Here is a 27,291-nt window from a genome sequence, read left to right on the forward strand (position 1 = left end):
GTTTTTGTACTTCTGGGGCAGACACCTATCCGAATCCTCATCTTGCTTGACCACTGGGCAGCATTGTGACCGCAGGCACACCCTCCCTTTACCTGACTTTTGGTGGCCTCTCCTGGCCCTCCTCATAGCCTCACTCCTTCTCTGTCCCCTTTTGCTGGATCCTTCTCCTCTTCCCAACCCCTAAAGGTTGGAGTGGCTGCATGCGCAACCCTTGGAAGACTTGGTGTCTGTCGATGCTTCCTCCCCAGGCTCCTCCCCTGCCCTTGACATTCCACCCATCTGGACCCAGGTAACACCCCAACTTTGAAGGCCCATGATGCCATGGTTGAGGGGCATGTTCTAGGACATGTCGACCAGGCCGAGTTGGTTGAAAGTGCTGCTCAATCTTCTTACAGATTTTCTAGCTACTTATTCTATCCCTTAGGGAGTGAGGGCTTGAGCTTTTGGGTTGTAATTGTGCTTTGTCTTCTTTTTCTTGTGCTTCAGACTGTATTTGCCTCATGTATCTGGACGATCTGTTACAGCAATGTTGTGTCCTTTTCACAGATGCCTTTATAGTTTGGAAATGTCCCTGATTTGCTCTGAAATTCATTTTGATTTAAGCATGGTCCCTCCAGCTTTCTATTGACCAGCGTTGGTGTGGTGTGTCTTTTCCCATCCTTTACTTTTAACCTATGCATACCTTTTCTTTTCCCCTCTCTCTTTCCTAATTACAGTGGGTTTTTTCTAGGCAGCATATAGTTGTCACCTGTTTTTAAAAAATCCTATGTTGGGCCTCCCCTGGTGGCGCAGTGGTTGAGCGCTGGGCTGTGAAGCTGCCCGCAGCCTCTGCAGCGCTGGTTCGATCCCCGGCCACCAGTGAGTGTCCCACATGGCGCACAGACCTCTCCTGCTGCGCCTGCTGCTCCCTCCCAGCAGTGTATTTCGTCACTCTGCCTGTTCTGTTCCCTGCTCTGGCTCTAGTGAATTCTCTCACCCTCCCATGCTTCTGACTATACCCAGTGCTTGTATAAATAAATAATCTTAAAAAAAAATCCTATCTTACCATCTCTGTCTTTTCTTTTCTTTTTTAAAGATTTATTTTTATTGGGCCTCCCCGGTGGCGCAGCGGTTGAGTGCTGGGTTGCGAAGCTGCCCGAAGCCTCTGCAGCGCCGGTTCGATCCCCAGCTGCTCCCCGGCCACCAGAGGAGGGTCCCACATGGCGCGCAGACCTCTCCTGCCGCCGGCTGCTCCCCTCAGCAGTGTACTTCGGTCCTTCTGCCTGCTCTGCTCCCCGCTCTGGCTCTGGTGGATTCTCTCACCCTCCCGCACTTCTGACTGTACCCAGCGCTTGTATAAATAATAAATAAATAAATCTTTAAAAAAAAAAGATTTATTTTTATTTATTTATACAAGCACTGGGTACAGTCAGAAGAATGGGAGGGTGAGAGAATTCACCAGAGCCAGAGCGGGGAGTAGAACAGGCAGAAGGACTGAAGTACACTGCTGAGGGGAGCAGCGGGCGGCAGGAGAGGTCTATGCGCCATGTGGGACCCTCCTCCGGTGGCCGGGGAGCAGCCGGGGATTGAACCGGCGCTGCGGAGGCTGCGGGCAGCTTCTCAACCCAGCGCTCAACCGCTGCGCCACTGGGGAGGCCCTCTCTGTCTTTTCTTTTGAGAGATGATTGAAGTGTCTGGGTTGAGTCACCGTCCTGCAGGTTTTCTATTTATCTCTCCTGGCCTTTGTCCAGAATGGACTATTGGTTCTTTTCAAGCCCCTTCCTTCCCCAGAGCTCCCAGCTCTGCCACCACCTCTGTTTGATTTAGTGTTAGAGGTTTTACCAAGAGCAATCAGACAGCAACAAGAAATGAAAGGAATCCAGGTTGGAAAAGAAGTGAGACTATCATTCTTTGAAAATGATATGACTGTCTATAGAAACCTTAAAGATGCTGCCAAAAGCTACTAGAAACAATAAGTGAACATAGCAAAGTGGCAGTTTACCAAATCAACATACAAAAATCTGTTTGCATTTTTATTTATTTTTAAAGATTTATTTATTTTTATACAAGAGCTGGGGTACAGGCCAGAGGTGTAGGGGGGTGAGAGGATTCACCAGAGACAGAGTGGGGAGCAGAACAGGCAGACAACCAAAATACACTGCTGAGGGGAGCAGCGGGAGCGACAGGTGAGGTCTGCCACGCCATGTGGGAATCTCCCTGGCCGGCCGGGAATCGAACCCACGCTGCAGAGGCTGCAGACAGTTTCACAGTGCTGTGCTCAATCCACGGCGCCACCTGGGAGGCCCCTGTTTACCTTTTTATATGCAAATAATGAATGAGAAGAAATTAAAAATACAATTCCATTCACAATCTCATTAAAAGACTCAAATATCTAGGAGTTCACCTCACCAAGGAGGTGAAGGGCATACAACAAAAACTAAGATATTCTTGAGGGTATTGATGTGACATTCCATGCTGCATGAGGGGGGAGAATCAATATAGACAAAATGACTATTCTATCAAAAGCAACATAAATTTAACGCAATTCTCATTAAAATACCAATGATATTCTTCAAAGAAATTGGAAAAAATTTAAAATGTATATGCAGCCATAAAAGTCCTTGATTAGCTAAAGCAATCCTGAGAAGGAAGGGAAAAATTGGAGGCATTGTGTTACCTGGCTTTAAACTATACTATAAAGGGCCTCCCCTGGTGGCGCAGGCGGTTGAGTGCAGCGCTGTGAAGCTGTCCGCAGCCTCTGCAGCCCCGGTTTGATCCCGGCCAGCCTGCGAGCGACCTACATGGCGTGGCCAATCTCTCCTGTCTCGCCCACTGCTCCCCTCAGCAGTGTATTTCTTCAGTCTGCCTGTTCTGTTCCCCACTCTATCTCTGGTGAATCCTCTCACCCTCCCACACATCTGGCCTGTACCCCAGTTCTTGTATAAATAAATAAATCTTAAAAAAAAATACTATAAAGGGGCTTCCCTGGTGGCACAGCGGTTGAGCGCTGGGCTGTGAAGCTGCCCGCAGCCTCTGCGGTGCCGGTTCGATCCCCGGCTGCTCCCCGGCCACTGGAGGAGGGTCCCACATGGCGCACAGACCTCTCCTGCCGCCCGCTGCTCCCCTCAGCAGTGTACTTCGGTCCTTCTGCCTGTTCTGCTCCCTGCTCTGGCGAATTCTCTCACTCTCCCACGCTTCTGAGTGTACCCAGTGCTTGTATAAGTAAATACATAAATCTTTAAAAAAATCACAAAAAAAACTATACTATAAAGTAATAGTAATTAAAATAACACAGTAATGGAATAAAAATGGACGCGTGGATCAATGGGCTAGAATCAAATCTCAGAATAAATTCATGTATGTGTCAACACTCAATTCATGATAAAGCAGCCACAATGGGGAAAGGAGGTCCATCTGTCTGCTCCAGTTCCCTCCCATTGTATTCGATGTTGCAGCAAGGCAAAGGGGAGCACAAAGATGCTTTCCTGGCTGTCCCCCTCTCGGAGATGTTAACAAGTCCAGTCACCTTTCAGCCATATGACTTGTCGACAAAACCACAAATAAAGCCCAATCTATCTCCACAGCTGCAGCTGTGAAGATTTCATACTCATACCACTCTCTCTCTCACACACACCCCGAAGGTTATAACTATACCATCCCTCCCTTTCTGGGAGTTCCAAGGTTCCCTACCAAAACCAAATGAGACCCTCGAGGTCTCCATGAGAGGTGATCAGCCTCTCCTTCTACCACTCAGGATAGGCCACATGGGCACCAGCGTTCCGGGACCTTACCTGATCTGATGTCAGCACCAAGTCCTGGCTTCACTCAGCCCTTTGGAAGTCAGGCCAGGAAGGTGTCGTGGGGGCTAGGCAGGAGCAACCAAGTTAGAGACTACAGAAAGTCCTCAGCCAAGCGGGCTTCCCCTTCCTTGGCTCTCCATACCCTCCCACACCACGTGTCCACCCAAGCTGATGGCTCAAAGGGCCAACGTGCTTGTTGTTCCCTGCCAATGCACCAAAAAGTTGTAGAAATAAATTCTAGCCTTTTACCCAGGCAGAGGAAGAACAAGTGATACTTCAGGAATGGTGAGGTCAGGAGAAGCTTTATTACTCATGCATGAGGGCCCAGACCTGGGTAGCCCCGTTAAGGTCTGAGCACTGGTTTAAAGACCAAGGGTTCCTTTTATACACAACTGTCTCCATGTTACATTGATAGCATCATTTCCCAGCAGGCACAACCATTTGTGGCAAAGGCCCCAGAGAAGGGGCGGGGGGCACAGCAAAGGGGGCAAGCTGCAGGCATTTGGGTATGGCCTTGGAGAGCTAGACCAGCTGGTTGGCCGCCCGACCTTGTAGATAAGAGTGCTCTGGCCCCGGCCCCCATGAATCTTGGAAGGGAAAGAGCTGTAAGTGAGCTGACGTATTGATTATGCCTGCACTGGCGTGTTCACTGCACCTGGGCTGGAAGTTCTGCTGGAATCTTTATTATATTCATTTGCTCAATAATATATTTTCCCTTTAGGCGCAGCCGCCAAGCGGGCCATAGGCACTTCGCCCGGGGTTCCTGCGACGCTGCTTCCGAGGACGCCGCCCCTGGCCGCCGCCCGGCCCGCTTCGGCCCCTCGGGTCGCGCCTCCGTCGAAGGCCCAGGGCTTTCTCCTCGGCCCCGCGACCGCGCCCTGACAGCTTCCCGCCTGGCACCGGTGCTTCGGCCCCTCGCGGCCATTCCCCTGCGCCGCAGCGCCGCCACGCCCCTCGCGAGGGCGGTCGCGAGAAACGGCCGCGGGGGGCGCCGCACAGACGGCAGCACAGAGCAGACGCGCCGCCCGGCACGCAGCGGACGCGCGACGGCAACCGAGCACGCCGGGAGCCGAGCTGACTGTAAAAGCCGCGGGCGCCGCATCACGTGCACAGACTGCCAAGTCACGTGCCCGAGACGGTCACGTGAGCACTCCCACCGACCTCCGCGGCTTGGACGGGTAGGCCTTGGGATTGGCTCGTTCCGGCCAGGGGGCGGAACTTTGTGCTGAGAAGGCAGATGGTCAACCTCTCCCTCTCCAATCGCGGACATGCGCGTGAATCTCGTCCGCTCGCGAGACCTGGCGTCATGCGGGCACTCTAAGCCCCAGCATACCCCGCGCGGCAGGAGCGAGCTTGCGCGCTGCTAACGTCATCCTCCTGAGCCCGGCGCGGGAAGGCGGCGGTTCCCGCTCGGACTCTTGTGCTGGGCTTTCTGCTTGCTGGGGAGGGCACAGATTTCTTAACGCGGACCCCAGGGTTTCCCACCGCTGTCCCTCCCATGCCCGCGAGCTCATGTTCTCGTGATCTCCTCCGAAGTCTTCGGTTGCTTCCGAATGGCCGGGCTGGCATCGAGCATCCAAGCTCCATGTCCCTCTCCCAGCCTTTGGTGTCCATCTCCCAGCCCTACTGGGCACCCTGCAGGCGTGTCCTTGACTGGGTCTCTGGAGACCCCCGCTCCCCCATATGCACAGTAGGCGGTGTGCAGGTGCTTCTGTGGGGCTGAGCACAGGACTGACGGGGCCCTGCCTGGTCGGTCTCTGTGCGCGTTGTCTGCACTGTGCCGGGCACAGATGTTCACAGGAGCCTGTTAGACGTAAGGGAATGTCTCAGCCTAATTCCTCCCAGTTACTCCCTGAACACCTCTCAGCCTGACTTCCCACTAAATAGTTGCTGGTGCCTATCCTCTTCTTTCTGCTGGAGCATCCATTCGTTCTTCCATTAAAGTTTGATTGAGCGTATGAAATAGCGAGTGGAGGGGTGGAACACAGCGCGACACTGGAGAGTGATGAACAAGACAGGCCCAGGCAGTGGCTGCAGGGATGTAGAGGTGAGAGATGAGCTGTGAGCACCTTGGATAGGGAACCCGGGGAGCTGAACATGAAGGATAAGTAGCTGATAAGTTTGGGTGAGAAGGGACCAGCACGTTGAAAGGCTCATGGGTAAAATTCAGTTTGTCACAGGAGGTAGTAAAGAAGGTGGCAGGACCTGGGGTGTGAGCAGATCAGTCCAGTGTTTTTGCACTTGATCTTTAACAAAAGGCCAGTAGATGGTGGGCCGCGTGTTTTTGATGATCCCCCTGACTACAGTCAGCTGGCCCCTCAGTAAGGGATACAAGGACAGGAGAGAGTTGGTTAGAAAATGGAACAGCTGAGCCAAGATGAGGTGGAAATCTGAACATGTGCAGGCATCTTTGTGGGCCTCAGTTGGCTCATCTGTAAAGTGTTGGAGTTGGACTCATCTTTAAGGTTCTGCCCCCTCTGGTCCCAATTTAGCAATGCTGGAGGTAGGTGAGAATTGTAAATGATTATAGCAGGGATAGAAAAGAGGAAAGGGAGTGAGGTGTGGTGGTGGGGGAGAAAGTGAAACACAAAAGGGTCTCTGAGAAGAACATGGTTTCAAGGGGGAGGGCAGGATCCAGAGGCCAGCCCAGGTCAGAGCCATTCTTTGACTATACTCTCCTTTGTCCTATGGTGTGAACTTGGGCAGCTCACACCAGCCCTCTGGGTGTGAGTCTACTTCTAATAGGAGATTACAGTAAAAACGTCAGGCTAAATTGTCTTTGGATTTTAGGGGTCACAACCAGGGTTCTGCAACTCGGGAAAAAATACATGTGGACTCATATCCTGATAAAATCATCTCTGGAGACTATACAAGTGGGTAACTGGGTAGGAGAAGGGCTGCGGATGTGGAAGAGACCACAGGATTAGAAGGGAAATTTTTAGGTTTTTTGGGGTTGGGATTTGTGTTAACTATCCTGTGATAATGATTTTGCATGTACACATTTATCACATCCGGACGTTGTGCATCTCACGCAGTGTTTTATGTCATATTTCCAAAGTCTCAAACCACAGATGCGAGGTCAACCAGGCAAAGGAGATAAGGGGCTGAGATTTCTATGAGTTAGTTGATTTCTGGTGCTTTAGAGGGAAGGGCTGCCAGCAGCTGCTTATTTGACCATGTTCAGGATGTCAGCTCCTGTTCTTTTTGTATTTTATTTTTAAAGATTTACATAATTATGCATACAAGAACTGGGGTACAGGTCAGAGGTGTGGGGGGTGAGAGGATGCACCAGAGACAGAGTGGGGAACAGAACAGGCAGACTGACCGAAATACACTGCTGAGGGGAGCAGTGGGCGAGACAGGAGAGATTGGCCACGCCATGTGGGAGCAGCAGGCAAGACAGGAGAGGTCTGCTGTGCCATGCGGGTTGCTTCCTGGCTGGGGATCGAACCAGTGCTGCAGAGGCTGCAGACATCTTCATAGGTTGCTGCATCTTGCGCCACCAGGGAGGCCCCTTCTTTTTGTATTTTAAACAACATGGCAAGTCACAGAGATGTGTCAGTGGGGCACATGCCAGGGGGTTGATGAGGACTCGAGGCAGTGGGGACCTTAGCATGAGTGTGATCTAAGTTCTGATCTAGGGTCTGCCACCAAAGCACGGTGGGCTTCGTTTATTCCTCCATCTGGGGAGAGTGAAGAGGAAAACGCAAGGTGGCTGGACCCTGGCCTGTGGCTGGGTTCTGACTGTACCATGTACTAGCTGTACCAGCTTGGATGAACCAAGTGATCACTCAGAACCTCTGTGCGCACTTCTCAAGGCTGGGGATCCACAGCACCCTAATTGTGGTGAGCATTTGATGCTCTGCACGAAGGGCCAGCCAGCATGTAGCTGCTCAGGAAGTGCTACTTCCATTCTTTCTCTTCCAGTTTTGAAGAGCCCAGGGCTGTTCGGCTGGAGAAACGTAACTAATTCGTTGCCATCTGTTTTTGAGTTTAAATGTTTTAGAATGGGTAATGCTGGGAGAACATGTCAAGAAGCCCGGCCTGTTGAGCTCACAGCACTGCTCACAGGATCAGGTGAGACAGCTGAGCGGGGATGGGCATACCGCCTGCCACTGGCCCAGGGCTAGCGTGGGCTCTTCACCTCAAAGGGCCATCTCCTCTAGAACGTACGATTATCTTAGTGGATTTCAGGCTTTGTGGTAGTGGAACCCCTTTTCCCCCAAATGAAATCTCATGTTAAAGCACATCTACTAAATGAGCTGAATTTTTGACAAATTTATAGGTTCCTAAGGAAACAAAGTTAGTGAGCACAGAAGCTAATGAGCTGGTCTTCTACAGAGTGTTGAAACGTGGTACAGAACGTTTGAGGGCTTTTTAAAAATTAGTTGGACTATTAGGAAGTCTCAGTTGACATGAAACAGGAGCTTCTGCACTAGGTGTGGAGGCCCTAGGGCCGGATGGCTTCTGAGGGTCTAGTTCCAGATGGTCAAGCACCCCCATCCCCGCCGTGCCCATGGCCGACCTCCACCTCGTGCCCCTAGGTCTCTCCTGGGTTGCTGGGCCCACAGTGTGTCCAAGGTGTCTCTCAAATGGTCTAGGAGTTTCTGCCATGTGACAGATGAGGGGCCTGGACTCCGGGGCCACACTGCCTGGGTCACAACCTGGCTCCCCTTGGTCCTCGTGCGACCCGGATGAGTGACCCAGCCTTTGTGTGCCATAGTTCCTCATCTGTCGGTGAGGACAGTGGCAAGCACGTGGGCATGAGGCACTCGCCGAGGCGCTGCTGCAGACAGTATCGTCACCGAGAGCTGTCCCGTAAGGACAGGCAGGCCCGAGCTGCTCCCTGAAAGAGGGGCCCGAGGCTGGGCTGCACCAGAGCACGCCTGTCTGACAAGTTCTCTGGGGAATTCCTGGCAGGAGGCTGGGAGCTCAGAGCACTGGCTATGTTGGTGGCAGCACCGGATTTAAAGCAAGTAGACCAGTGTGCCTGCTCCCAGGCAGAGAGGGTGTCCCGTGGCCCAGGGCTGCCTGGGCGTGGCCCCCAAACCACCACCGGGGTCACAGAGACCACCTGATAGGGGAGGAAGCTCATGGGCCTCGGTAGCAGCTCCTAGCTCCTACACCCCTGCTGCGGGGGCTGGCCAGGAGCACAAGGCCATGGGAGTCTGCAGAGGCCTGAGGAAGTAACTACTCCAAGCGTGGCTTTTGGGTGAGGCCAGGGAGCTCTCGGTGAAGAAGGGTGTGATTAAGGTCCCAAGTGCATGTTCTCAGGGATTCTACTCTCAAGACACGAGTTTCTCTTGAAGAATTACACTAAACATCATATTCAGGGCTCAAGTTACACCATTTCTAGAAGTTGTGTTCTGATTCACGTTTGCCAACTCAAGACACCTGAGGTGGTCACATGTGGCCCGGGAACAGCCATCTTTGCTTCTCCACTAGAGAGTCCGTCACCGAAAACCTGGTGGACTCGGCTGGAAGAGAGGGTGGGCGCAGCACCAGCCGCCCGCCGGTGTTGGGACAGGGTGGCAGTGCCCCCAGGCCTGAGGGTGCCGGCGCTGGGAGCCCACACCACGGCTACATTTAGTTTCATGATGAGCAATAAAATTCACATGTTCTTTATTTAGTCCATATAATACACCATTTTTAGAGTTTCTTTAAAATTAGATAAAAGAGCATATTAAATGGCAAGTGTGTGAAGTTTCTCTTCATAAACAATGTCAAAACAAAAAGTTCTGAATTACAAAATGTTAAAAAATATGTAGGTACTTAACATTTCACTGAAGCATAAAGTTACAGATATCTTCTAAAGAAAAATAATTGTGCCACTTACCTATTTTTGCTGTTTCTATGAATTTTTTTCTGTACATAGGACATTTTGTACAAAATATGAAGTCTACATTTTTATTACTTATTACCATAAAACAAAGATACAATGTATGTACAATATTAAAAGAAGCCATACTAAAGCCACACTAAAAAGACAGTGGGAATAGTGACATTTCTGGTGTACAGATGCATTGTGGGGAGAGTGAAAATGCCAAACGCAGAACCGTATGAAGAAAAACAGTCACCAGTTTATTTTCAACGTCGTACTTCTGAGCTTAGCTGGATACAGATAATCAGTGTATCTATACAGCAATGTATAAGTGGAACAATTAGCACAGGGAATCCGAGTTTTAACCAGGAAAACTTGAATAGCCAAAATATGAAATGATACTCTCATCAATGAAAAATGAGTTTCTCTCCCAACTTTTTTCCCCTCCTTTTTGGTGAATGTTTGTCTTCCATAAAAAGCGGAAATAAAACCTAGACAAAAAAGATGTTCTTGGACGTGGAGCTTTACACAGTCACCCACACATGGATATTCTGCTTTTCCCTTAGGGCACAAGAGGGTCTTCCCAGAAAACTCTCTCAGACACACCAAACACCCCAAATCCAGGATATCTGAGACTGTCAGCTGAAGATGGAAGTTCAAACAATGGTATATCAAAATACATGAGACGCTGCTTTATACAGTAAAAAGCACCCTTTTTCCCTCAAAAGGAGAAGGCATCTGAACATTTTTTAAATGATAAATTTCATAAAATGGGTAGACACTTGTCAAGTTTCTCAGGAAGTGTTTCTGTTCACCAAGGGCAACCTTTTAACCTAGAACTCACTCTGCACGCAGGCATCCCCTCCCCTGAGTTTCCTCCAAGACGCATGGCAACACCCATGCAGCCCAGGGTCCACATGGACACCGCGGGCAGCAGGGGACCAGCTGCGGGGACATCTGCTTTTCTCGGTGGGAACGTGGCCCCGACACCTCGAGGAAAAACAGACCCCGAGAAGCCACACTTTACCTTCTCCGTGCGAGGACCGTTGGCCGTGGGCTCAGGATCGCACGCCACAGAAAGCGGAAACCGAGCGGCTGGCAGGCGCGCACACCGCGGCAGCTCTCAGGCGGGACGGAGCAGCAGAGCACTGGCCACCGCGAGACAAAGGTCAGGCAAAGCGCTGAGGGGAGGGTTTCTCTGTCAGAGCCAGAGCTCAGAGCGTGTGGGTCTGCATGCAGGGCCCCCAGGAGCAGGGCCGTTCCAGCCCCACTGGAGCGCTCTACATGTGTCTGCTCGGCAGGAGGGCAGGGCTCAGCCACGGTTCCTCTGGGCCCTGGGCCTGCAGGCGGTGGCGAGGGGTTGGGCTACACCACATGGGGGGCCTGCGCCAGGCCGAGCCCTGGCTTTCCCCCAAAGGATCTCCTCACTTTCTTCCAAATGTGGAATTCTCAGGGACTCTCGCTTATTAACTCAGGAGCCTGTGAAAGGACAGCGGTGTGTAAGTCAAGGAAATCCTGCAAACAGAAAAGCGAACACATAATTTTAAGATTTCATTCCAGTCGAGGTAAGACAGGGAGCGCCTTTGACGGGAAACCGCTCTGGGGCTTCTCAGCGGCCGGTGCCTGCCGGACTCCAGTATGGCTTTCGCTAGGGGGAGAGAAGTGTGGCCACAGTCAGGCCTGGGGAGGCCGGGCCTCTAGGCGCTTTCCCTGGAAGTTGGTCAGGGCCTCTGAAAGCAATGAACCACGTCAGTGAGACGAAAAGAAGTGTTGGCAAAACAAGCAGGAGAAAACCATCGCCAAGGTTGTCAAGTCTTAAAAAAACAGGCAAGACTTTGGACAGGGCCCCTCTGATCTGAAGAGCGCCCGTCACAGGCTGCCTGCGTGGGGGATGGGGGCGGGCAGCAGGGTGCTTTCCTTAGCGCTGACATGGGGCAGGGGTGGGGCCTGGGCTGGGCCCCGGCCTGCCGGCTCTGGGGCCTCCAGGAAGTCACCATTGTTTGAACTCCTAATCTCAGCTGAGCGCAGTGCCTTATTGCCTACGGAATGGGGTGCGGAAAGCATTTGACTTTGAGTGGAACTGATTCGTATGGCACAGAAAGTGGGTGTTTTCTACAGAACCCGGGTGGGCCCCGGCGCCGAGGGGCTAGCGCCCATCCTGGGGCAGCAGCTCGCCAGCTCGGCAGTGGGCCTCCAAGGCGCTCTTGGTGTGGAGGTCCTGAGGCAGCTCGGACTTGCGGCGCAGGAGAGGGCGCTCCTTCTTCGGGTCTTTCTGGGCCTGGAATCACAAAGGGAGTGGCATTGGCTCTAGGCTGAGCTCCCCGCTTCGGGGGGGCACCTGATTCTACACTATAGGTCAAGGGCAGGTGCAGAGGGCCGGGCCCTACATTCTAAGGCTGCCTAGGAATGAGCTAGGAGGGGGGCAGGGACAGACAGAAGCCCCCGGGGCCAGAGGGGGCTGGGGGTTGACAAGAGTGTGCAGGGGAGGGGCCGTGCCAGCGCCCCTGTGTTGGGGATTCAGGGTTTTAGTAAAACCCTCCTGTTTCATGAAATGTTACCAGAGCATGTGTTTGTCACAGAAGCATTTTACAAATCTGCAGCCTCCTTTGCAGAGAAATAAAATGATTAAAAAATATATTTAAACTGGGTTGAGAGCCAATGAAAAAAATCTGAAACGTCTAACAAGTTTGAAAAAAAGATACTTGAAATGAAAGGTATTGAGTGGGTTACATGGGGAGGAAAAGAAACTTCTGAACTTAGAAAAAACTGTTTACTTAAGAACCCTAACGGTAAGGGCAGCCTGTTAAGAGTCTCTTCTCCCATTTGCTTCTGAAGGTTTAGGAAATTTTAGTTTTACTGCTAAAAAATTAAATGAATGCCACGTTTGCATGAGGATTTAGAGACTTGTCTGCAAAGAAGGTGGGCAGGTGCTGGGGGTGCATACCCAGCACCCCCACCCCGTGTGAGGCCAGGTGATGACTGTGCTGTGGAGGCACAACAGGCTTGGAGGCCTCTCTTTCTGTTCCGGCCCCATCAGCCTCTTGATGACAGAAAGAGCAGAGCCTCAGTTTCCAGGCAGCTAACAGTGGTGGGATGCAAAGTGCATTGGGCCTTAGTGAGAATCAAGGATTCACTGAAGCCGCACCCGGAAAGCTGACATTTCTGCAGAGCTACTATTTCCTCTGGTTCTTTGCAAATCTATGAAAATGGCAATGATATTCTTTGTTTACAAAGAATTCTGGGGATATTGTTCTAGGATTATTTCTGGAAATGTGACTTGAATAGCATTATTCATTGGTGGTAAAGGCAGGACTTTTTATTTCTCCTCCCCAGACACGAGGGCAGGATGGCTCAGGGGACCGTGCTGGCCATGTCTGCGCCAGCCACTGTGCTGGGACCCTCCTGGGGTGGACACACTCAGAAATTCCACCCTGACTTTTGTTCCTTCTATGTTGAGCGTAAAGACAAAGCGAAGCAAAATAAAACCAAGACTTTCATATACTTGAAATATTTAATTACTGCTAAAACAGGCATTCCAAAGAGAAGAGAGATTTTAATAGAAAAGGCAGCAGGCCCCTGAGTGGCATCAGTCAGCACAAGTGGAGACACACAACGAGCAGCCTGGGCTGCTGAGGGGATAGGCAGACGGACACACGGGCGCCCCTCTAAGCGCGGGTGCTCCAGCTCCAGCTGAGTGGCTGGAGAGCAAAACACAGGGGGCAGGCGGGGACTGGAAAAACAGGAGGCAGGACAGACAGGCGTGTGCAGATGGTCACCCCAAGTGGGCAAGGCCTGCGGGAAGGCTGCGGGGAGCACTTGGCAGGGGGAAAAGCAGACAGGACAGACAGACAGCATGGCTGAGGTCTGGGCTTCAGGGATGCCAGCGAGAGCTGCATTTCAACAGTCAGTGGGCAGAGACTGCTGGGCCAGGCCCACTTAATTGTGCATGCTTTCACTACTTAATTCAGGACAGAGCGAATCAAAATTTCTCAGGGGGACCACACTGCTTTGTTTTTACCACAAGTTGGAATGACAAGGAAACAAGAGAAAATACTTCATGTATGTGACATTCTTGTCATTTCTCTTCCCGAATTTAAAAGCCTTGAACACACTCGATGTACTGAGTAAGCAATACCTTCACTGCCCACCTTCCGTCTTTCTACACCTTCCTTATCTGCGTGGTTGACACTGCTTTCCTCCCGACCGACTGTCAAAAATGAGAATTGTAAACATTTTAAATGTCTCTGATGCAAACGTCGTTCACATGAAGTTCACTAGTTTTCTGTAGGCATTCTATACAGCGCTACGCAAGGCTCTTAAAAGGACTTCAAGGCAAACATGGAGCTGAAATCTCTGCCAAAATCCCAACCGGCGCCGCTCCCCAGCAGCAAGACACCCCCCTCCCGCCCCTGCGTCCCCAGACACCATCATCATGTGCGCTCAGCCAGTGGCACTCAGCTCAAAGGAGTGTGTAATTATTCAGCAAAGTACAATTGGCTGAGAGTAAACTTAAAAAATTAAAATATTCAAATTACTAAATATGAAAAACAAAAGCTTAACTTTTAGCTATAGCATATGTCAGCCTGGCCTCCAAACCATGCACATGAATTTCCCCCCATCTTGGTGTCTTCTTTTTGCTTAAGCTGCGTTGTGGGGAGTTTCAGGACTCTGGACTCAGAATACTCAAAGATTAGTTGGTCACGTCAGAAATCACACCCGAGCCCCACACGGTGTATCTCCAGCCAGGCAGGCTGAGCCAGGAGCACATTTTAATTGCTTCACAGAAACCTATGATGCCCTAAAATTGGGACAGTGTTAGTTTCCTAACTTTATTGCTTTCAGAGTTGTTTTTGTTATTCTAGGTCCTTTGCATGTTCAGTTCCAGATGAATCGGCTTGTCAATTTATTTTTAAAAAGCCTGCTGGGATTCTGACTGAGGTGACTCTGGGGAGAACCCGCCTGTAAATGGCACTGAGTCTTGTGACCCAGGAATTTGATCCAGATGAATGTAAAGATCAGGGTGAACTGTACAGAAAACTTGGTCAGGTGATCAGACTTCAAGGGTCACAGAAACAAAAGGCTAGGGCTCTGGAAGCCCCCACACCTGTCCTCCCGTGGCCATCCCAGGGAACCTTCAGCAGAGGCCAGAGGCGGCTTCCTCCCGTCCTCAGGGGCAGGTGCGGGCTGCTTGTGGGCCTGGCCCAGACCCCCTCCAAGGCTGCCCCACTCTGGTTTGGGTCTCACGGACACACCCAACACCCTGGGAAGAGCTGCTCTTTCCCAGCTTTAATTACGAGCTACGTTAAAGGGATATGCCAAAAAGAAAAGTCCTTTAGCCTGGAAAGATCGAATGCCCAACAACCAACTTGTAATCATCTGCTTCCTTTTCAACTTTGGCTTAAAAACTGAAAAACTAACTTGTGCTCCCTGCCCCTGGCAGGTGCGGGGCTCGTGGGGGGGAGGGGGGCAGGCCTTGTGCCCCCAGCTCATGACTCTCAGCTATGCCCATGGGGAAGGAACCCTCAAATTCCTTTCTGAGTTAAAAAAACCCAAGAAGTAGGAAGATGAACACCTCCCTGGATAGGCTAGAGAATAGGAGGATCTTCATGCTTTTAAAAATAGACCATGGCTAAGCACATCCATTGTGAGGAAATTATGCAGTCTGACTGGATTAAGAAAAACGCATCACTGACGGTTAGCAGGAGTGCCCTGAGTCTGTCCACTGCATTTTTCATATTTTTGAACTTTCCTGAGCTGAAAGCAGCACAGATTCACCTGCTTTTTATCCTAATCCAAGGGCAGAAGCGAGCTGGACAGGAGGCGGCTGGACTAGGTCATACGGGGCAGCAGAGGGCGGGTGAGGGGCCCTTTCCTTCTCAGCACATGAGACCAGTCAGCGGGGAAATGCCAGGAGCTCACATATTCTAGGAGCCACGTTAAAAGTATAAGAAATCACAGATGAGGGGCCTCCCTGGTGGTGCAAGGGGTTAAGCACAGCACTGTGAAGCTATCTGCAGTCTCTGCTATATGAGTTCGATCCCCAGCCGGCCAGGGAGCTGCCCACATGGCACAGCAGACCTCTCCTGTCTCCTCACTGCGCCCCTCAGCAGTGTATTCCAGTCCATCTGCCTGTTCTGTTCCCCACTCTGTCTCTGGTGAATCCTCTCAAAACAAACAAACAAACAAAAAAAAAAAAAAGCAGGTGAAATTAATTTTAGTGACATCTCAAATTTAACCCGTATATTCAAAATATTATAGTTTCAACCTAAATCAACAATAAAGATGTAACAAATGAGATGTTTTCAATTTTCATCTTGGTTCTGAGCCTGCTACTCCTGAGCGCTGCGGGCGGATGGCCTGGCCCGAGCAGGCTGCCACGGTTCAGCGCGCCCTAGTCCCTGTGGCCCTAGGCTGCCGCCGGGGACACCGCCATGGGGGTCTAGATGCTAACACCATCAGGTTAGGTGGGGAATAGAACTGACTTTAATTAAAAATAAATAGGGCCCCCCACCCCTGTTGAACCGAGCCCCATACGCTGCCAGTTGGTGCAGCTCACAGGGTGCTTTTAGTCACTCTTGCTTTAACCCATGCCCACGTCTGCTCTGGACCACTCTTGCTTACATGGGCTGAAAGCGGGGGCCGGCTCCAGCATACAGGCAGGCTCCTGGCCCAATCCCTGCTTTGGGGCTGAGCCGCTGCCTCTCCTGTCCCTGGAACTCAGTCTCTCTGGATTGGGGGCTCTAAACACACGTTCCCACCACAGTGGAAGCTAACCTCAGGGGGTCCAGACAGCCCCAGGTCCTACACATTTCCCAGAGCCTGCAGCTCTGCTGTCCAGAGAGGACACCAGGCCCGGCGTGGCGTCCCCCGCCCGCCTGGGAGCTCCAGAGGGGCTGCCTCTGTAGGAACAGAGGGGCCAGCAAGACGCTTTGCGATGCTTCCAGCTTTTTGCCCAAGTTCCCACTTAAAGAGGAGTTAAGAGCAAGGTTATCACTGTTAAAATAAAGGAAGGCACCCCAGCACATACTGGACCCCAGCACTGCCCATTGCTGGGTGCCTGCGAGGCTGAGCTCTGGGGCCAGTCCGCGGGGCGTGGGAGGAGGCGCGCGGCTCTCGGTCCCGTCACTGACTGAGTCTTCAGCGAGTGCGTCCTGGCTGAGCTCGGCGCACCTTTACCTGGTGAGCCTCTTCGTTCACTGTCTTTCTCAGCATCTGCACATCTTCCAAAAAAGGCCCATCTGTCTCCATTGCCACCGGGACGCTCACGCTGTTGGCTTGACTATACACTGTGTACTGCAATGCAAAGTGGGCGGTCACTGGGCTGGCTCCAGGGGCCTTGCCCAGCAGGGACAGGCCCCCCTCTGCCCCCAGGGCCTGCAGTGTCCCCACCCCACAGAGTGCTGACCTTCCTGCTACCAGGTCACTCTGGGGTGTGGGGGGAAAGGAGGCTCTGGAGATGGCTTCCAACTCCCCCACCCCCCCGAGGCACCGAGGACAGCCAGAGACCCCAGGCTGGGGCTGACCAGGTGCGGGCAAGGCCGCTGCCTGTCCTGGATTCCAGCCCTGCCAGGCACAATCTCTGTGCCCAGCCTCACCTCTCCCTGGCCTCTCCTCGCTCTCTCTGAGGCAGTTGGCCAATCCTTGCTCCCTTTGATCCCATTTTCTTGTCTCTTTCCTACCATGCTGAGTCGCCCGTCTCGACTGCACCTTCTGACCCACGTCCTCACCGTCCCTGCCGAAGCAACAGCTCACACTTCATGCTGCAGCCCCATGTGGGCCCTGCTGGGGTGGGCAGGCGCCCACGTCCAGGCCTGGACCCTTGGCTGCCTCCCACCCTGCTGGGCTCCGGGTAGTAGTCAAGTTGCACGCAGTGAGCCAGATGGGGTCCAGTTACCCTGTCTGACACGGGCAGTTCAAAGGGACTGGGGTTCCAGGCTATAGTCTATCACATTCCCTGCCCCTGGAACTGACCCCCACCCCTCCCCACCCACCGACAGGGCCTTGGGAGCAGCCGCCCAGCCCTGTGTCCCGCCTTCTCCTCTGGGCCCTGTGCTGGTTCAGTTTCCATCCTCCTGGCGCCCCCCTGGGGTGTGGTGGATAGAGTGCAGTCAGCTCCCAAACCTCACCCTCCTGGGCACATGTGCCCGGCCCCACCCACTCCACTGGGGTCCCCCCACTAGATGTGCTACCACAGCTTCCAGGCGGCTTTGCCTGGCTGTCCACGTCCCTCGCCTCCCCCCACTCTGACCTCACTTTGTTCCTTCTCCCAACACCCATGGGGCACCTGCTGTGCTTAGCCTGCACCCACTAACCCCACCTGGCACCACCAGTTCCACACGAGCCCTCAAAGGCTGCTGCTCTGCTCCTGGAGAGCTTCCTGAGATGCAAGTCTGCCCAGGCCGCCCCGCACTCTGGGGCCATCAACCCCACCTGCGGCTGGGGAGACCTCACGCCAGCACAGTCCCCGACCATAACGACGGTGCCAACAACTTGCTTCCTAGACTCATCTCTCTGCCACGAGCCTCTCCCCATCTGAGGAAGGTGAATCCCTTAGTCAAGATCCAGGGCATGGCCCTGTCCTCTTGCCCTGGCCATGAGGCTTCACCCAGGCCCCTCCTGACATTTCTAGCACATCCCCAGGTAGCTATGGCCAGATTAGCTGGGTCTTGTCCTGTCTTTGGGTTCCAGGCAAGTCCCAGGATTGGGCAGAGGCAGCTGGCACCCATCTGGCACCCCTGGGGGCAGGGCATCTGGTCCGGCGGGACGGACAGAGCACAGCTACTGCGGTGCCCGGGTGGGGTGCAGGGCTGTTTTTAGCCGCTTCAGCCTTTGGCTACTAGAAAAAAAAAGGGGGTGTTTTTTGTGGAGTCCTCCAACGGCCATGAGAGCCAGGCAGGCCCGAAGGTGCTCGGGCTCCTGACAGAGGAAAGTGCCCACAGGACACACGTGCCAGGGGCAGCAGGCAAGCATGCTGTGGGGGAAGGGGCTCGGGAGGGAGCTGAGGTGGGGTTCAGGACAGGCAGCCCCCAGGGCGCAACTCTGGAGAGCAGCCAGCTTGGCCTTGGCCCCCAGAGGGTCAGCGCCCGCAGGGCCTCATGGACGTCCCTGCTTCATACCACCCACCGAGGTTGGGGGAGTAGGTGGCACAGCCACCGGGCCTCTTCTGGTGTGTCAGAAAAACTCACTGATGTAGAAGCCTTCAATATTTCACGATTTAGGGCCTCCCTCGTGGCGCAAGGGCTTAAGACGCAACCTATGAAGCTACTCACAGCCTCTGCAGCATGAGTTCGATCCCCGGCCATGGAACAACCCACATGGTGCAGCAGACCCCTCCTGTCTCGCCCACTGCTCCCCTCAGCAGTGTAGTTCAGTAGATCTGCCTGTTCTGCTCCCATTCTGTCTCTGGTAAATCCTCTCATCCCCCGGAACTCTGGCTTGTACCCCAGCTCTTGTATGCAGAAAAATAAAACAAATCTTAAAAAAAAAAAGTCAGGGGGAAGCACCAAGAAGCTTCTAGAAACATGCCCAAGAACAGCTCTCGAGTCTCCCTGTGACAGCACACCTACTGAGCGGATTCTCAGAGAGCATAGAGCAAGCTCTAAAACCCACGACCTCAGCTACAGAAACACACTGCAAACCCACACAGGTGTCCACTAGAATCTCCCGGACTGTCGAGGCCCTGCTGCCCAGCTGAGGTTCACCATGAAGTATTTTCCGTTCCACAGACAGGTGAGTGAAGGGGGCATGCAGACGGACACGTGGGGCCGGACACGGGATTCACAGAGATGGGCCCCCACAGCACAGGCAGGTGCTCCATGACATTCAGGCTGCCACCACAACCGTTTGAAAGAGAGAAGCCGAAAGGAAGAAAGAACGCGACTTAGGAAACCCAGGACAGGCTCGGGAGGGTTGGAGTGGAAGACGAGTCTGAGAAGACAGCCACCCACATCTGTGCTCACCTGCTGCGCCTCCCGGGCCATGTGCTGTCTTGGTGGGACCCGCCGAGGCAGACCCTCTCCCTCTGGTCAGTGTGCGGACGGGGCCTTGCAGCACTAAGGGACCCCCCACCCAACCGGGCCACTCCGAGCAGAGGCAGGAGGAGCAAGGCCCATCCGAATAAACCTGACCCAGATGTGCGGGTTAAGACAAACACCAGCATTTTAACCTCATTCTCGACACACAGTCTACGCTTTGACGCAGACACCCACTGTTACCCTCCCGAGTGAGAGACAACTTGGGCTCACAGCAGCTTTACAATGGGGCTTCACAAGGGCACAGACAAACACTGCTAGAAAAATGCTGGTTACTTGTTTCAGAATCGGGCACGCATTCAAGATGCCAGTCAACTTCCCTGGGCTTTAAGTCTCTTTATGCTTAAGGCTCCTGATGGCAGTTTTCTCAAAGGAAACACAAATCAGTTACTACGTGGTCACGTTTACCTTGTAGCCACATGCTACGTCTACCGTCAGGTTTGAAGCCCACACGGCAATGTAGGGAATACTTACTTACGCTTTCCTCACCAAACCAGCCCAGGGCTTCAGACCTAATCACACAACTTCCTGGGACAGCAAGGGCAGCTGCCCCATGAAGGGGGGCTCTTGTCTGCTCTGAGCATCCTTGGCGGCAGCAATTCACACAAGTGACTCTCAGGAAGTGGACTACACCCTGGGCACGAGGGCATCGTGATGAGGTGCCGGCCACCTGGACGTCACCCTGAAAACACTGGACTCGGGCGCCCTGACCACACTGCCCAGAGCCCAGAGCTAGTGCCATGTGGGGCCTATTTCAAGCACAGGCAACGCCACAGGTAGGTCACTGAGAAAGGTCAGTGCAGCCCTGGGAGGCGTCCAGGTCAGCACCAGAGGCAGATCTAGAGAACTGCCCCGGGAAAGGCACCCCATCTCCTGAAGGTCCTGTCAGGCTGAGCAACGCATGCGCCCCACTCCCGACACAAGAGAGCGAGCAAATTACAGTCTGTGCCCAAAGCAGAGGTTAAACCTTGGTTTTCTTTTTACCACAGTATGTTCGTAAGATTCACTATCTTATTTCAAAGAAGAAAAAAAAGCAATTCTGTGGTAAAAATTTTGTGGGGCAAAATAAGTACTTGTACAAAAGTTGAAAAGTAATTTTATTGCAGGTATTTCCATATACAATGTTAGTGCAGTCTCTAAGATAAAGCCACGTCCCTGCCTTATAAAAACATTCTAGAACACCCTGGACACATTCATGTCACTCTTTTTAGTACCTGGGGGTTTGCTTTGGCTAGATTTTCTATTTTAACCCATGCTTCTTCTCGTTCTTTCATTTTTAGCTTCTCTCTGAAAAACAGCAAAATGTCATTGGTATTAGAGAAGTAAATCAAATAAAAAGGGTCAAAGGGTAGGACAGATCAGTTGTTTCCCTCCATCACTCTGTGCCTGCGCCTCGCACCTCAGAGGCAAGCCCAGCCTGGAGCTCGGACAGCACCAAGAGGAAGAGTCGTAACATGCTAAACCCATGATATGTCTAAGACAGTTGTGGGGGATCTACGTGGCCCCTGCTTGGCTGGTTCTTCCCAGAACCCAAGTCTGTGACCAAACGCTGGGAAGGGAGATGGCTCCACCCCAGGGCAGCCCCCCAGGCGTTGCCTGGGCCACCCTCCCTTTCGAGTGATGGCTTCTGAGAGCCCCGAGGCTGCTGGAGGACATGTGCTCTGGCCCGAGGTCAGGACGGGCCACTGTCCTCCTCCTCCTCCTGTGAAATCCCACACGCGGATTTCACTTATTTGTATTCCCCCCTTTCTCCCACCAGTCTGCTCCCAACGTAAGCTTCTTAAGGGCCAGGGGCTGTGCCTGTTCTACTCACTGTTGCCAGAACCTGAAATGGAGCTGTTGCCAGAACCTGAAATGGAGCCTGGCCTTCAGGCAGACGCAGTGGTCTGAAGAGTGAGCCTGACCCTGGCCACACAGTTCATGGTAATTTGAAACCAGCAGCTTCAAGGGACAAGCAAAGAATAAAGCCTGCCACTGTCCCTGCCGGACTCTGCACACATGATCTGAATAACCACACGCCTACTCCGTGCCTGCACACACGTGGCTCTGAAGTCCCTGGGCCATGTGGAGGATGCGGGCTGGGTTCTACAGACCCTGCACCTGTGCATCACCATGGCAGCCACATCAGGCTGGGTGAGGTAAGGATGCTGATTCTCCACCGAAACCTGCCTCTGGGCGTGAGACATGCCTGCCGGGGTTGGGGGAAGCCCCCACGCCCTGCGACAGCGCAGCGTGACAGCACAAAGGCTGACTCCACACTCCAGCCCCAGGAGGACGAATCACAACGAATCACCAGGGCCTGGTTCTGCTTACGTGAAGAGTGACTCTGTGGATACACCGGTCTGGGGCAGGGGGCGGGATGGTTCCCAGGGCTGAGGGCTAAGAGAAGCAGTGGCTCAAAGGCACGACTTACTTCAGTTTCTCTGCTTTGAACTGCTGGGTGCAATCGTCAAAGAGCTTCTGGTTCATTTCCATGAAGAGCTTCAGTGCGTTGTAGATCAAGCCGTGTATCGTCCTGCAAGCGAGACCCGGCGTGAGACCTGGCTGCCCTGCGTCCTGCCCCCGGCCATGGCTCCTGCCTGTGCTGTCAAGACCGGGCTTCCCTGTACTTCTGGCCTGGGGGCCTCGGCGTCCCTGGCTAACAGCAGCCAAGAGCCCCCCACTAGCTCGGACACCGAGTAAGGTATGTTGTAGCTCGGACAAATGAGATCAAGACAAACTCAGTCATCGAGAGAAAATGAGGTAAACATCTGACTTTCAATCTTATTCCCTGAGGGCACAAACATCTGACTTTCAACCGTGCCAGGGCACCACTATGAAGCAGGAAAGTACCATGCAGGCCAGCTGACCAGCCTGGCACAGGCCCTAGCAGCCCCCTGACCACTGCCCCAGAGGGACAAGCACCCCAGGACTGCGAGCAGCCAAATGGTGGTTGACATCATGGGCAAAGACTGTCGGCCCGTCGCCCCTGCCGGTCACACATGTCACACGAAGTCACACAGGGACTTCAGCTCATTTCGGGCCACTGTCATCTCCTGCTCAGCTCAGTAAAAGCACCTCACAAAGAACAGGCTGTGAGAAGTGGTGTTCCAATGAGGCCCACTCGACCATGGCTGTGGGGTCCCCCACAGTGGCCCCTTCTCTACTGTCAGCACTGCTGTCAGCACCCGCCTGAAGCCGAGGACCCGTAGACTCGAGCTCACGAAGGGGAAGGGCTGCCTTCCCCGTCTGCAGGACAGGGTGTGGGCCAGACCCAGCACTGCTTCCACTGCTTTCAGCTCCAACCCATGGTTATAGCACAGACAGGAAAGACACAAAAGGAGAAACATGGTCAGACCCCTGCAGGGCCTGCGGCTGAGGCTCAGGCAGTGTCGGGGCCACCTACTCATCTCCACTCTCCAGCGGGCACTTCCCAGCCTCTCAGGGGGCTCATCCTGGCTCTGGGTCCCTACTATGTAGCGCCCCCTGTGGGCACTGAGCCCGAGCACCGTGGTGACCTACAGCTCCCAGAGGGAGGCTGGAAGGTGTCCCCAAGCTGCGGTGGGACCATTCGGCATCCCCAAGCCCTACACTGGGTGGGCAGAGCTGGGGCCCTGCATGGCTGCTGAGGCCAGGCCCGCAGGAGCCAGCGTGGTTTGGTGTCTGCGCGCACCCCCACTCGCGCTCCTTTGAGTGCTGACCCTCACGTCGAGGCACTATCGCATACTGCACTGCGGACTCGGTAGGGGGCATCAGGGCAGCATCTACGTCTAACTGATGCCTCAAAGCCGGAGCTCAGGCTGATGGGCGCAGCGTCCGCAGACACGCCTGCGCACACGCTACCGCTCACTTGTTCCAGTGGGTCTTGGAATTGCGGTACAGGGACGGGAACATGATGGGTAGGATCTTGGCCGCGTTGTCGCTGATCAGGCTCATGATGTACTCGTTGTTCCAGTAGTACAGCGCCCGCTCAGCCACCTGCAAGACAGCAGCGGGCTGTGGAGCCGCTCGGCAGCAGCCTCCCAGACCCTGCACCGGGGGAAGTGACGCTGGGTAGGAGACTATGGTTCCCACAAGTGTGTCACTCCAGACCGCAGCCCTGAGAGCCTTTCGCAAGGATTTCTCATCCACAAGAGCACGGCCTCGCTCCACACTCCTGCAGCGTCTGAGCAAATGAAGGCCTGGGAGGGACTCATCCCTCCAGGGGCTTATCAGCGTGCATGACCAGGGCAGACATCCCTGCCTCTCTGGGACTTCTGATGGGGATGGGACGCACCCTGGGGAGCTACTGAATTTACCTGAGGGAAATCATGCACCATGGCAGAGCTGGGATGGGGTGAGCGGGCCGGTGGGGGGAGGGGCTTTAGCTTAAACCCGTGGTTGTGGACATGACTGGGCTTCACTGGACCGTCACTACCCGCCACATTGAGCCTGCCCTGTCACTTGCTGGGCTGTTTGCCCTTACCCTTGTGGGGTTCAGTGACCTGTTTTCATTCCCATCCTGAGGGCCTGGAGGACTTGCAGCCTTGTGGGGGTGCCACTCCTTTGTGGCACCCCAGACCTGACCTGGCCCTGCTGTCCAGTCCCCCACTCAGCTGTGCTATTCCCACACAGATTTGTGCCTTGTTCACGTGAAGTGACAGCAAACATCTGCTCAATGATACAGGGGTAGGGTGGCTGGCTGAGTGGAGGCGGATGGGGGCTGGGCGGGTTGGGGGCCCACTGGAAGTGGTGTGAAGGGTCTGAGGAGGCTAGGAAGAGGGGATAGAAAGTGACTCGTATGGAAGTGGGCGGTGACGACTGTCAGAACCACCAGCTCTTTTCAGAGGAGCAGAGTGAGATGAACGTCCATGCCAGAGCAGGAGCTGGTGCAGGGAGTGGCTTGGAGCGGAGCTGCCTCCCACCAGCTTCCAGACATGTCACTTGCTGCCGAGAATACTGGCATGCGCTGGGCACAGCGGACACAGGCAGGAAGTTTCACTCCGGAAAGCCAACTTTACTCACTGAGAAAGACATTTTCAGTGATGGGGACCAGCTGTGAAGGCATCTCATAGCAGAAAAGCCCCAGCAGCTTGTTCCACAGCACAGCCAACACCGGGAGCTTAACGCTCCGCCCAGCCCCATACCTGGAAGTGCGGGCTGGAGACACATTTCGCCAGCTGCCGGAAGAGCGGCTCCATGATCTTCACGAACTCTGACGGCTCGATGACGTCCAGGATCTCCTCCAGTTCATTCAAGAACATCACTTCTTTTGGACTGTGGGTCTTTGGCCAGTATTTGAGGAGGGCCATCACCACCTAGGGACAAACAGCTCACGGTGAGCCCTCCACCCAGCCTCTCCCCGGAGAAGGCCAGTGCTGATCTTTCCAAAAATAACTGTAGATCTACTTTTATACACTGCAGAATCACAGTTTTAATTTACGTGACTCACTCTTGGATTAACCACATTTCAATAGGTTCCTTTAAAAATAACAAATTATGGGCATTCAGAGCGATTAAGACCCACAGAGGAGTGCAGAGTGTGAACTGTGCAAGAGCCTGGTGCCAGGGAGGCTGCCCAGGAGGCCTGGCCACACGGGCATAGGTGGAATGTCCATTTCCTGCAGGTATTTGATGTTTACTTACATGTAAGTACGTGCATGTAGATGCACATCCACGCCTGTGCCATGTGCGCACATGCACATGCAAAGGTCTTCGTCACAGGTGAGGACCCCACGATCCTAGCCCGGGAGGCTGCCATGAGGACTGTGTGGCCAGGGCCTGTGAACGCCCAAGTTGGGCACGGTAGGGCAAGCGTGCCCTCAGTTGAGCCCCATGGCACCCTGATTTGTGGTATGGGGGTGATACTCCAGGCCCAGGTCAGATGGGGAGCAAGTTCCCACTGGGCAGTGGTTCTTCTCCTGCTGTGTCCACACTGCCTACACCGTCCAGCCCACGCAGACGGCCCACCCACAGCACCCGATTTGACTCAACATGGATTACTAACATTCCTAGGGTCTGACTCTCTTACAAGGCATGCCCCTACATGCAAGGACGCAGGAGTATGCATGCAAGACCCCGGGGCTGGTGGGGCGGGGGCCACCCCCACTCACAGCTGTACCTGCCATGGCAGCACGGACAGGGCGGAAAGGGGAGGTGCCCATTTGAGCAGCGTCCACTTAGGACAGTTCTGCTTTGGTGCTTCTGGCTCCTGGATGACACCCCATGGAAATCCAGAATTTATATAAAAAAGAACATGCTCCTAGCATAATCGTCTCTAAAAGGAATTCTTTTTACAAATGCATTATGTGGTGATTTTCTCCTCCTTTTAGCTTAAAGGCACTGAACAGACTTCTACTGAGCTGCGACTGTGTCCGTGTTGGAGCCACTGTCAGGAAGATGACAGACGCAGAACACCTTCTAAGCCCAGCGCTCTGGCTGAGCTGAAGAGGCATCTCACCAGACGGCGGGAACTGTGTGCTAAGAGGCAGCTGACCTGGCCACTCAGTGCCTCTGGAGGCTTGTGGCCTGTGGGTCCGTCTCAGGAGGCTCAGGTTTCGGGTCATCTGGCACCCAGACCTGGCCAACCTTGCTGGCTGTCTCACAGGGCGAGGCTGGGGAGGGTGCTGGCGCATATGCGTCTTACTGCACGCTGCTTGCAGCCTCCGGATGCTAGCTCTCAGCGACCTGCGTGGCAGCCCTCACCCTGCAGAGGCTGGTGAGCCTGGTAGGCTGCGGCCTGAAGTCCTGGGCACCTGTCCTGCCTTAGCACAGCAGGATTTGGCCCCACCAGGCCACAGAGCCAAACCCAACCGGTCTGAGGAGATGGGTGGCGCCCGCCGAGGGGGTTCTTCTTCAAGGGCTGCCCTCCCTCCTGCCACCAACAGCTGTGCCACAATGCTGCAGGCCTTCAGTGCCATGCCCTCTGCAGTGATGTCTCAGTTAGTCACAAGAGGCAGCAACAAAGTCTTTGAAGTGGATTATACATCAAAAAAATCCCACGTCTGGACACATGCTGACTTTGGAGTCCTCTAGGTCTTTGTGGGGAGAGGCATGGTCCCCCGCCTGCACAGCCCCCCGCAGCGCTGCCCCTTGCTGACAGGCTTTGAAGGCTGAAGGGAGCCCAGACGCCTCCATGTCTTTGTGAGATGCGGGGCTTAAGGATGTGCAAGGCAGGGGAGGCAGCTTCAGCGTGGGGAATGGACTGCGTTCTTTGTGGCAGGCGCACTGTCTGCTGCACTATGGGAGCTGGGAAATGTGGCGTCTGCGGGCTCTGGGCCTGTGGGGCGAGGCAGTTTGGGCTGCGCTGGAGGCGAGGGCCCAGTTGTCATGAGTGGGGGCTGTAGACACGAACCACCTTTGTCATTTTCACGCCACCTGCAGGTCAGAAGCCTGCTGGCTGAGGCTTGCTAGGGTGGGCTCAGGGTTGGGGCTCTGCGGACACCGGGAGGACTAGGGGCCATGGAGGGCCTGGGAGGTGCCTGGTCCCAGAAGAGGCAGGGCACCCTGCAGCATCTGCAGTGTGCATGGGAGCACACACAAAGAAAAACCAGAGAGGACGACTTGGGACACTTTTTGTTTCCCTCTTTATCCCTGAAGTAGACAAGACCGGGTGTGTGTGAGAATTCTTTACGCCTTCTCCAGGAAAGCGTGCACCCTCCAGCTTGGAGGCTGTCAAACATAGACGGAGAAATCAGGACAG

The 27,291-nt window shown here is 53.9% G+C and overlaps 1 protein-coding gene across 11 annotated transcripts in view; it reads right to left on the reverse strand.

Annotated features, from left to right (window-relative positions):
• Window positions 1-9,367: 9,367 nt before the first annotated feature.
• PPP2R5C (protein phosphatase 2 regulatory subunit B'gamma) overlaps window positions 9,368-27,291 on the reverse strand; it is a 92,546-nt gene continuing 74,622 nt past the window's right edge. For 4 of the 11 annotated variants that reach the window (XM_037503892.2, XM_037503891.2, XM_037503886.2 and 1 more), the window contains 6 exons: window positions 24,737-24,907; window positions 23,461-23,588; window positions 22,045-22,146; window positions 20,846-20,918; window positions 16,771-16,893; window positions 9,368-11,878 (listed from right to left, as the gene is read on the reverse strand). In XM_037503892.2, the coding sequence (XP_037359789.1) occupies window positions 11,747-11,878; window positions 16,771-16,893; window positions 20,846-20,918; window positions 22,045-22,146; window positions 23,461-23,588; window positions 24,737-24,907 (729 nt within the window). In that variant the 3' untranslated portion in view covers window positions 9,368-11,746. Of the gene's footprint in view, window positions 11,879-13,735; window positions 13,808-16,770; window positions 16,894-20,845; window positions 20,919-22,044; window positions 22,147-23,460; window positions 23,589-24,736; window positions 24,908-27,291 lie in introns of all 11 variants that reach the window. The other 7 variants (XM_037503893.2, XM_037503896.2, XM_037503890.2 and 4 more) reach the window with 6 other exon arrangements.

Source organism: Talpa occidentalis, unplaced genomic scaffold (assembly GCF_014898055.3).
Source record: "Talpa occidentalis isolate TD23 unplaced genomic scaffold, MPIMG_talOcc4v2.1 talOcc4.11, whole genome shotgun sequence".
In the NCBI taxonomy this organism is placed as follows: domain Eukaryota; kingdom Metazoa; phylum Chordata; class Mammalia; order Eulipotyphla; family Talpidae; genus Talpa; species Talpa occidentalis.